Source organism: Pseudorca crassidens, chromosome 9, assembly GCF_039906515.1.
Source record: "Pseudorca crassidens isolate mPseCra1 chromosome 9, mPseCra1.hap1, whole genome shotgun sequence".
Classification (NCBI taxonomy): domain Eukaryota; kingdom Metazoa; phylum Chordata; class Mammalia; order Artiodactyla; family Delphinidae; genus Pseudorca; species Pseudorca crassidens.
This window is the reverse complement of record NC_090304.1, coordinates 100,552,265-100,564,212: the sequence shown is the minus strand read 5'-3', so window position 1 is coordinate 100,564,212 and position 11,948 is coordinate 100,552,265. Positions and strand designations below refer to the sequence as shown.

At 41.5% G+C, this 11,948-nt stretch overlaps 1 protein-coding gene across 1 annotated transcript; it reads left to right on the top strand.

Moving 5' to 3' along the window:
* Positions 1-3,248: 3,248 nt before the first annotated feature.
* LOC137229755 (olfactory receptor 8B8-like) lies at positions 3,249-4,172 on the top strand. The gene is given in 3 exon segments (XM_067747687.1): positions 3,249-3,330; positions 3,333-3,927; positions 3,929-4,172. Coding segments are annotated over 3 exon segments (921 nt in total).
* The last annotated feature ends 7,776 nt before the right edge of the window (positions 4,173-11,948 follow it).

Sequence of the window (11,948 nt, the reverse complement as noted above, 5' to 3'; positions counted from 1 at the left end):
TCTGTGAGATCTTTCTAGAGAATTGGTTCTGACACAGAATGGAAGGTAAAGAAAGCTTAGGACTGTGAGTTTGGGGAAGAGGGATTTTTACCGAGACTAGAAGTGGGTACAGAAAGAGAAGATTGGAGACTGTAAAGGAAAGCTCACCTGACTTGGTGATTTGGCCTTTGTGGTGTGGTAGAGTGTGGTTATTTGAAAATAAAGCATTGGTTTTGGACAGGAAGTAGGGACAAGGTGAAATAGTCAAGGACCTTGAGCCTGTCTGTGGATTAAGTAGTGTTGGAAAGATGGGCCTTACATAAAATTTTGAAGAAAAAAAAAATTATTTCAGAGCTCCTCTCATTCCTGTCAGCTCTCTTCCTCTTCTACCCTGTATGAGCTCCTCTTGCCCCTTTCAGGTTCATCTACCTCTTAATGAGCTTTTTCTCTTCCTTATTCCTTTCTAAACTATACATATTTTATATTTGTTTTATGTATATTTCTTATAACATTTATAAAGGCTTTTCTATGTGTCCACTTCTTTGCGAAAGTCTTCCATTATTTGGTTTAACTCTCACAACAACCCTGTGAATTATATCATTATCCCCATTCTGCAGATGACGAGATTGAGAATCTGAGATTAATGAACATGTTGTGAGTTGCTGCAAGCCAGGTTCTATGTTCGATTTAAAGATACATTGAATAAACGTCGTGCCCATCCTTCATTTTCCTGGAGGGATGTGGATGTTCACAAAGACAAAGATATGTTGGGAGGAGAGCTGCAGCAGATCTCAGGACAAGGCACTACGGGATTTTTTGGCTAATCTCCATTAGGCTGTGACCTGATGATGATTTGAGATCCTACTCCTTCTGGCTTTTTGGCATTTTGATAGAACATACTCCAAACTTTCTGCAAAATGGAATTTCAGGTACTCAATAAATTCATGATTCACATTTAGTTTTCTGCCTGGAATCAAACAGCTTTGGGGGAGGCTGCTTCTCCCAGGTGGAATGAGGAACATTTTGGTCAGACCTGCTCCAAATACTGTTTTAGTACTTGTCTTTGTCTTTGACTTACTTCACTCAGTATGACAATCTCTAGGTCCATCCATGTTGCTGCAAATGGCATTATTTCATTCTTTTTTATGGCTGGGTAATATTCCATTGTATATATGTACTGCATCTTCTTTAACCATCCATCTGTTGATGGAAATTTAGGTTGCTTCCAGGTCCTGGCTATTATAAATAGTGCTGCAACGAACATTGCGGCCCATGTATCTTTTCAATTTATGGTTTTCTCTGTATATATGTCCAGGAGTGGAACTGCTGGATCATACGGTAGCTCTATTTTTAGTTTTTTAAGGAATCTCCATACTGTTCTCCATAGTGGCTCTACCAATTTCATGTGCTTTTTGGCCATTCATATGTCTCCTTTGGAGAAATGTCTATTTAGATCTTCCACCCATTTTTTTGACTGGGTTGCTTTTTTGATATTGAGCTGCATGAGTTGTTTATATATTTTGGAGATTAATCCCTTGTTGGTCACTTTGTTTGCAAATATTTTCTTCCATTATGAGGGCTATCTTTTGGTTTTGTTTATGGTTTCTTTGCTGTGCAAAAGCTTCTAAGTTTAATTAGGTCCCATTTGTTTATTTTTGTTTTCATTACTCTAGGAGGTGGATCGAAATTATGTCAAAGAGTGTTCTGTCTATGTTTTCCTCTAAGAGTTTTATAGTATCCAGCCTTACATTTAGGTCTTTAATCCATTTTGAGTTTATTTTTGTGTATGGTGTTAAGGAATGTTCTAATTTCATTCGTTTACATGTAGTTGTCCAGTTTTCCCAGCACCGCTTATTGAAGAGATGCATTTTATTTTTAATAAATAATTTTTTCTGGATCTTATTACTTTTTTTGCATATTTAGTCAGATATATTCTATCTTATCTTTTCCAAGAGAATGTCAGAGCCTTGAAGATAAGACTTTATACATTTAGTTATCTCCCACAGGGAGATATTAAATGCAATTGTTAAAAATACCAGATTTGGAGTTAGATGGACCTAGATTTCATATGACCTTCGTAACATTTACTAAAATACTTCATCTCTAAAATTGGAGTGATAAAACTTAGTTCGTAGGATTTGGGGGAGAATTAAAACAAAGTGTTATATGTAAAATGCTTTGGATCCTTGCGTGCTGGGTTCAGCATACAAGTGCTAGGAGAGGAAGACTGCTGGGTATACGTATATAATACGTGCTAAATAAATGGTAAATTATTATTTTTTCATTTCACTGAGTAGCTGTTAACTGAACAATAATGTTTCTAAAACCCCATTCAAATATTATCCAGGGTATAAGCAAAAGTTCCTTCTTTTTAGAGTTAATTTTTAGGGCTGTGGCCCCGGGGGACCTCTGGCTTTCTACTTCTAATCAGGTCCCTAGATCTCTAAAACCAGAATAAAACTGCTCAGTCTCCTGTCACCGCCTGACACTGATTACAGGTGAGGATGCTGTCTCCCTTCTGCAAGCTGGAAAAAGCCTCAGGGCAAAGCCTCAATCAGATATCAAGTTCTTCAGTTCAGAAGGAATTCGAAGGCAGTCCAAGTTCTGATCTCCCAAATAGAACAGGGACTAAAGGGGCCACACTTAGTTCCTTCACCTGTGTTAGCACCAGAGCCATTTGTCTGTCTGAACAATCGAGGGCAAGAGTTGGACCGACAGGGACAGGGCTAAAGCTGCAGACTGAAAGAAGTGAGTGACGGCATCCGGGCTGAACTTCTCCTAAGTCCCCACCCTCAGGTAGGAAAGGTTTTGGGAAGGACCACCTTCCTTTTCTGGTCTGTCCAAGTTGACCACGAGGTGGACACTCTACCACAGCTGGGCTGGCTCCATCCTCTCAGAGGACTCTTCCCAGAGACTGACCCCAGTTACTGTAAACTTGAGCAGACACTGGAGTTGGAATGACACAATAAATGGACTGAAGTAAAGATCCGGGAGACTCCTCAGTGCATCCTTGGGTCCCTTCCTCCCAGCAGCAGTGGCCCTCCTCTTGGAGGCAGATCCGTCCCCCGACGGTGCTCCAGAGGCAGAGTCACTAGGGGGTCATGGGAACAGACCCATAGCTTCCAGAAAGGCCTTTCTGCTGAAGTCCAAAATATCCAAGTGTGGATCTAATTCTAAAGAACTGGGAGGTGACAGGGAGGGCAGCAGTGCTCTCTCCCCGTCTCCCTCTAAGTGACTGGATTTTCCCTTGTTCCCACAGAGTGCCTTAAATGAGAACAGTAGCTGAGAACTCTTCTGTGACAGAGTTTATCCTCAAAGGCTTAACCAACCAGCAGGAACTCCAGATCCCCCTCTCCTGTTTCTAGGTTTCTACGTGGTCACTGTGGTGGGGAACCTGAGCTTGATAACCCTGACTGGACTCAACTCTCACCTGCACACCCCCACATACTTTTTCCTCTATAACTTGTCCTTCATAGATTTCTGCTATTCCACTGTTATCACTCCCAAAATGCTGATGAGTTTTGTCTCAACGAAGAACATCATCTCCTATGCAGGGTGTATGACTCAGCTCTTCTTCTTTACCTTCTTTGCTGTCTCTGAGTCCTTCATCCTGTCAGCGATGGCATATGACTGTTATGTCACCATCTGTAACCCGCTGGTGTACACAGCCACCATGTCTCCCCAGGTCTGCTTACCTATTTTGCTGGGTGTCTACGTGATGGGGTTTGCTAGGGCCATGGCCCACACAGCATGCATGGGGAAACTGACCTTCTGTGCCCACAACCTTGTTGACCACTTCAGGTGTGACATCCTTCCCCATCTTGAGCGCTCTTGCACCAGCACATATGTAAATAAGCCAGTAGTTTTTGTTGTTGTGGGTATTGATATTGGTGTGCCCACAGCTACCATCTTCATTTCTTATGCCCTCATCCTCTCCAGTATCCTCCACCGAGGGCAGGTCCAAAGCCTTCAGCACCTGTAGCTCCCACATAATTGCGGTTTCTCTTTTCTTTGGGTCAGGGGCGTTCATGTACCTCAAACCATCTTCTCTTTTACCCATGAACCTGGGGAAAGTGTCCTCCTTGTTCTATACCATTGTGGTGCCCATACTCAACCCATTAATCTATAGCCTGAGGAATAAGGACATCAAAATTGCCATGAAGAAAACTTTGAGCAAAAAATCATTCTCCTGAGAAAGAGGCAATGCTTAGGAAAGGGACATTTTTCCTTCCATAGATGATTCAAGTTCCACTGGTTACACGGAGGAAATTTTTACTTTTTCTCAAACAAGTTTGTCCTTCCCATTTTAAGAGCCCTTTAAATTAAGATTCTTAAAACTAGAGGATACTCACATTTAGTGGACGTTTAGGATCATTTAGTTAAGTTCTATCATATTTCTGAGAATAGATACAGGCTTATGTACCTTCACCAAGGTTCATTAGTTATGCAATTACTCAGCAGGGGAACTGTGACTAGAATCCAGGCTCTTGATTTCTAATACGATTTCCTTCCATTGCTGTTAACTTTCTTCCTCCCTCAGCCCTGGAAGGTTTCGTTTCAAATGTGAGCTGGTCTAGGACATGAAAGTCTGGTTCTGTCTACAGAAATTTCAGGCAACTTTTCAAGGGCTAATTTTAAATATCACATTTTTGCATGAAGGTAGGAGGTATAACATTTTGTTGAGATGGTCTTGGCTAAATGACCAGACAAATTCTTGAAGAATTTTGCAGAGTGTGTGGGGGAAGTGTGCTAGGACCTGGAGAGCAGCACGCATGGTACCTCCTGAGACAGTGATGTGGAGCTTCTGGGACTTGGACTTTAAGGGATTTGGCCAGGCTGGGTGGAAGACCTCAGAGAACATGTTAAAGTTACGAAGGACAGGCTTTGGGAATTATTTCAAACACAATCATTTCCCTGTTTTCAAGTTGTGCTTTTAAAGCAAGAGTAGAGAAGGCTGCCACTCAGGGTGGTCAGCTAAGGATCTGGAGACTATTTCAGAACCACAGAAAACCTAGTGTTGTAAGTCAGTAATCCGGTCAGCACCACACAGCAGCCCGTCACAGAGGAAACGGCCACTGACTGTGACGGTACCACTTCTGTTTGCTGTGTGCCTCTCCAGATTAACTTGCTGCCCTTTGTACTTTACTCCAAGCCCCGGGAGGATCCTGTCAATGGGCTCCCCGGCCCCTGGTTTCTGGTTGGGTTGGCATCACCAGACGAAATCAGAAGGTGAGAGGAGCATGATATTTGCGATATTTATTTCCTGGAATTCCTTCCAGCTGGGCTACAGTGTCAGGAACTGAATGCCCTGTTTCCTACCTGGTTACAGTAAATGCTCCCTCCTTTGTCTCTTCATGCCAAGGGGTGGCAATGTCTCCTGGCTGTTGCTAGTCTTGGGAGCGCGATCATCCCTTTGTGGTTTCTCTCAATCACCTTTCTCTTTAAACCCCTACAAATAGTTCCCTTGTTATCTTTCTCAATCATTTTGTTTCAGTGGATCGTCTGTTTTCTGCGGGGACCCTAGCTGACACAACTTGCAGTAAAGGGTGGAAGAGCTGCACAGCTTAAGTTTGTAGACCCACAGCCTAACGGTACTATGTAAAGGGAGGCAGGGTTGCCTTTTGTTTTAAAAGAAAATTGTAAGTGGTAAATATTTTTTTGGTGAAGCAACAATACGTGAAATGCTGTGAAAATAGCTTTGATTTATGAGAGTCTCTTTAGGAAAAGTCTCTTCTATTTGGAAAAACAAAGTGTGGATGGATATACAGTTTTGCTCTTTGGACTGTACAGATCAGTAAGGGTGAGTTCAAAAGAATGAGAGTGGAGTGAGAGAACTGTGCTTTAGACAGCATAGAAAAGACGGATGGACAGTATGGAATCTGGATGACTGGGACGGGGAGGAGAGTAGCATAAAGACCTAGAAAAAGTATAGACTAGGGAATTGGAGGGTAGAATCAAATTTGAACCCTCGCTTTTACTCAGTAGCTATGTGACCTTCACCAAGTTACCTGATGTCTCTGAGCAAATGTTTTCACAGGATTATTAAGAAAATTAAATGGCAAGTGCTCAGCAAATTTAATCTCCATTCCTGCTGGATCTTCTCCTCCTAGTGTCAGCACTTCCACTAATTTATTGTGTGACCTTGGGACAACTGCTTCATCTTTCTGGGCTCATGCTTGCTTATATGAAAAATTATTATGCTCTATCATTATTTCTACAATCTATTTACTATATATGTTTATTTGTATATTAAATGGGCAGTACATGTTCATGATAATTAAAATTATTACCAAAAAATAATCAGTGAAAGGACGTCCACTTCACTCCAATTTTCTGGTCCTTTTGTACCCTCCCTCGGGTCCATCACTGTTGCTTATTATATATTTATAGACAGTCTTTGCACGTATAGTATACGGTACCTGCACATACATACACACAATGTTGCCTTTGTTTTCAAAGTCTATGAGCAGTTGCTTTAAACGGATGAAAATTAATTAGAAGAGGAGGGAATAAGGAATTATTATTGGATAAATAAATTAATAGAAAAGCACATAAAATGTATATGAAGGGTCATGGGTAGCCCAAAAGAGGGAGAGAGAAAGGAACACTGTGAAAACAAGGAAGCACCAGCCCTGGTTATAGAAGTGTGTGCCCCAAGACAGAGCTCACAGCAAGAATTTGTTTTTTCTGATCTCTTGCCTCCAATTTGATTTTCATACTTGTGTAAAATTCTACCATATGGATGTATTATATACAATGAGCAATTTTCTACTGCTGTATACTATTTTAATATTTCCAAATTATAAATAATGCTTGATTAACAACATTCAATAAATCTTTGAGTCTCCCCCCACCCTATCAGAATATATTCCTAGACAAGGAATTACTGAACTATACAAGATTTCTTGAATTTTATTGCAAAATCCCCTCTTGAAAGTTTACCTCAACTTGCACTCTCACTAGCCGCGTAAACATATCTGGACTGTCTACTTTAGCCAGACTCTGTACTGGTTAAGGGCGGCACTCATGAAAATTGATCACCTTTAATTTTGGTGGTGGTGGTGTTTGTATTATTGTCTCTTCCTTTTACATCTTTTTTTTTTCTCTACTTCATAAACTACTTGTGGTATCGGGATGGGTAAGAAAGGAGGGAGCAAAACTGAAAATGTTTTCTCCACCCTTCTTTTCCTTCCTTATATACTCCTTCTATTTCTTAAATGGCTCTTTCTTGGCTTAATCATATTGCTGGTAATCCTTTTAATTCTAGGAAGGGAACGTACTCTGGAGCCTTTATGTCTGTGATAAGCTATTGTGAGGTGTCTTTCTGGAATATCTTTCTCCTACCCCCCACCCCCGTTCGTTTCTGCACCTCTGCTCTGTGCTCTCACAGCAGAACACTGCAGTCAATTTATCAAGTGCTGGTCACAATGTAGGGTCCTTGCTCACTTTCTTTTCTGTATCCACCCCTACCACAAATAAGACTGTAGGTTTTGTGTGAGCAGAGTCCCTGGTGTCCATTTTGAGACAGTTCCACACCAAGCACAGTGCCCGGCACATGCAGGGTGGGGATTTAACAAACATATGTTGGATGCAAGATTGGAGCATCTAGCAGTTTTAGCAGCTGACAGAACAGGGGCTTCCCTGTTTTGTCTTCTGGCAACACATTCTTCTCTTCCAGCATACAGATAAACACATGCTTGGCCCCTAACATCCCATCACTGATGCCTTGATTGTACTATTCTTACGTTTAGTCCTGATCCCCAATTTTAGGCACACGCCACCTGGCGTCTGTAGCAGGAGCCAGACCCTATCATGATTTGTAAACCACAACTTTACACTTCTCTTAAGAGTAAAATGTACTGTGTTATATAAATGTCTTGTGTTATATAAAATGTATTGTATTATAGTAAACTCTAAATCACTATCCAATTGAACATAGGGCTTTGAGGGAAATTTTATAAAATGCCAACAGTTGGGCATTCATTTTGTACTCCCCATTTTAACTAATATCTCAGAGACAGCATACTGAAGAGAAATTTGTACAACAAAGAAGTCAATCATTCATGACACTCCCAAATGGGGTATGACACTCTCATTTCCCCCAGAGTAACAGAGACTATAAAATCAAATGATTGTGTTCAAAAGATAAATACACTTGGAAAAAAGTCACCAAGACCACAATCTGGTTCTTCTTTGCTGACCTTGCAAAGCACCATTTCCTCAGAGCAAAGCTTCCTTTTTCTTTACTCACACAAATGAATATATTCTATGTCCTCTCAGAACTGCTTCTGGGGACACTTGATAAAACAAGAGTTTCTGAAACTTTGCAAGTTCCTTAGTAATTTATTGGGGAAGGTTACCACTTTTTCCTTCGTAATTAGAAGTAAATTGTGGGGAGACATTTTGAAACTATGAAACGTCATGTTCCTTTTCAATCTTTCACACCCTAGTTTTAGCATCCATTGATGATGCCTGCCTGAATCTATTACTCTGATGGTTGTAAAATGGGGCCTGTCTAACTCCACCAAACCTTTGTTATTTGTTAGCCTGCATTTTCTCAGGAAGAACCTTTATTTCTTCTATATTTATTCATTCATTCATTTATATCATTGTGGACTCAGACATTCTAATTTTATCTGAGTTATGATTCATTATTGTCATTATTTACTTTGATGCTCAATTTGTCCATGATTTGTCCAGTGTGACCCTCCTCACACTGGATCTTATGTCCTTTTTATATATCTCCATTAGATTTTGAGCACTTTATTACTTTCTGGCAAAACAATCAGGCTCATCCTGTACTTCCCCTGCCCCAGCACTGATTCTACATAAAGACAAATGGTGTTTAAATCTGAGATATGACTATTAGGTGAAATGAGCTGTATTTAATGTAATTCTGCAAGCAGGTATTTAATGGGAGAATATTCGTGTTTGTAAAGTACTCATTTATATGTTTGCTCTTTGAGGATACCTGTCTATGTATAAGTGAGACTTGCTTTCTGTCAATAGGCCAATGCTCTGTGTCCCAAACCCGATGATTCCGAAGTGTCAGTTCTCACCACTTTTTACCTGCTCACATGACAGTTTCCTAGGTTCCCATCAGTGACTTGTGAGACTACATGAAAGGAAGAATTAGGCCTGGAGCGGGAGGAAAAAAGCCCCGAGACGCTTGTCCACACATTTGGTTGTAGATGCCATTCAGTCTGGCCTCCTTAAAGATATGACTCCTTGTCCCATTTGCCTCCTTCATTCATGTATCTTGCAATGACTGTGATCTGAGAATGAAGGTGGACAATATTTTCACATTCAAGGAACTCATGTTCTTCAAACAGTAATAATAACATTTTATATGAGTTCTCATTTAGTCTTCCCTACGACTGTATGAGATAATTCTCTCTGCTTTATAGATGGGTAAACTGAGGCTTAAAGACGTTAAGGAACTTGCCTAAGATTGAATAAATAGTAAGCGGTGGAGTAAAGAACTGAATTTAGACTGTCTGACTCTGGTGTCCACACTCCTACCACTCACTGCCTTCCAGAGGCTCAATCTGCATGTGTAAGAAATAGTGATGCACGTATATGCATCTCGTGCCAAGACCAAGGCCTTGCTGCCTTTGAGCTGAGCAAGTCCATAATTCACTCTCATTTGAAAACAATTTGCCAAGAACAAATGTCAAGGGAGACACACTAAAGACTCTTCTCCTTACTCACTGCACTGACCTACTAGGGTCAGTAACATAAACGTGTGAGACCTCCTGGACTATGGTAATATGGATTGTGAAGTAATATATTCACAGAATGTTTATTTGAGGTTATATTCCCAACCTCAGCTAGGTGATCTAACACATGCTGAGAGCTTAATGCCTGACAGATACAGAAGGTGCTAAATAAATGTTGAACGAATCCTTAGTGAGATCTTAAAATACTGAATTATACAGTGTTTTGTTTTTAATTTTTGGAAATAATTCTTCTTAAATTTGCAAAAGCAATGCTTGAGTTGTATGAATATGTAAATGTATAGGTAAGCAAAAGATTAAAAAATCTATGATCTTGCCACCTAGAGATAACTAACTACTCTTAGGATTTGGGTGTATGTTTTTTCAGAATATTTGTGTGTGTGTAGTCGTGATGGCTTAAATTGGTTTGCAAAGACAATACACACATAAACATATACAAACACACAAAAACAGATGTGATCATATTATGTATGATTTTATAACTATTTTTCATCCTGTAACACATTGTAAGCAGCCTCTGTGTGATTAAATATATATGAAAATCATGATTTTTAACAGCTGTACTCATTATGTTTGAAGCTGTAAGGTCAGTGGAATGATGTGAAATGTTTCTGTTGGCTGCACAGAAGGACAACATTGTTTCCTTCTTTTCAAAGAACTTTTTAACAGTGATGTGTTCATCTGAGGATCCTGAATTCCTTTTCTAAGAGTAGCTTTCTCTTTGATTTATTCTCATGTGTGACATTCTGCACATCCCTCCCACCACCTTAGTTCAAGTTTCCTGGTCTCCAGCCCCATCCTTCTCCTTCGCCCTTTACCAAAATTGAAAGACAAGTCTGGAGATGTCAAGGCTCTCCCATTTTGCTCACCATCAACTACAGTGAAGTCCAAACTCTGGTGCTAACCACTTTGGGCTCCAAATGCGATTCTAGCTTCATTTATGCTTTACTTTCCCTAGTGGAGGAGAAGCTTCTATGTCCCAGGCAGGTAAATGAAGAAGCAACCCTTTCACTTCACCCCAAAGGAGAGGATGGTTTATAGCAGGGGTCCCCAACCCCCGGGCCACGGACCACCAGCGGTCAGTAGCCTCTTAGGAACCGGGCTGCACAGCAGGAAGTGAGTGGTGCACGAGCAAAGTTTCACCCGACGCTCCCCATCGCTCGCATTACCGCCTGAACCATCCCCTTCATCGCTCGCATTACTGCCTGAACCATCGCCTGAACCATCCCCTCCATCGCCGGCATTACCGCCTGAATCATCCCCTCCATCGCTGGCATTACCGCCTGAACCATCCCCTACATCGCTGACATTACCGCCTGAAGCAACGCCTCCATCGCTGACATTACCGCCTGAACCATCCCCTCCATCGCTGGCATTACCGCCTGAACCATCCCCTACATCACTGACATTACCGCCTGAAGCAACGCCTCCATCGCTGACATTACCAACTGAACCATCCCCTCCATCGTTCGCATTACCACCTGAACCATCCCCTCCATCGCTCGCATTACCTCCTGAACCATTCCCTCCATCACTGGCATTACTGCCTGAACCATCCCCCACATCGCTCACATTACTGCCTGAACCGTATCCCCATCCCCCCCCAACCCTCCACCCCAGCCCCGTCTGTGGAAAAACTGTCTTCCATGAAACTGGTCCCTGGTGCCAAAAAGGTTGGGGACCGCTGGTTTATAGGACTGATCAGAAATTGGGAGAGTTAACTTATAATGTGGGTTAGTGTGGCCCAGCCCCCTTCCTACAGCCCATCTCATTTCTAGTTAGGACGGGCACATTCTCAGGATCTCCACTCATCTGTTCCATCTGCAACTTTGTTTCTTTGTCGAGAACACCAACAGTTAGTTGTCCAGCTCAGTTTAGACCTGGATTCATAAATTTAGTCTATGGTGTGCAATGAGGGAGCTATAGGGTCCTTGGATGTAGATGTACAACCAAGCTGGGTCTTCCAATCAACCTTATCAGCAATAAAGCTGGCATTTTTTTTTTCCTGTTTGACTTCTGTATCTAATTTCTCAATTGATTCTGGACTCAGAGAGGGAAGAAGGATATAATTTACTATTATCCTTCATCTAACCCAGCTACCTCCCACCCCTCTCTGCCATGTATACGATTCAAGTCTGTGTCATTTTCCATTCCCCAAATTTGGAGTGCTTCCCCTCCCCCCCATATGACCTTTAATATTTCCTTTTGTGAGTCCCTTTGCCCAGAACATCC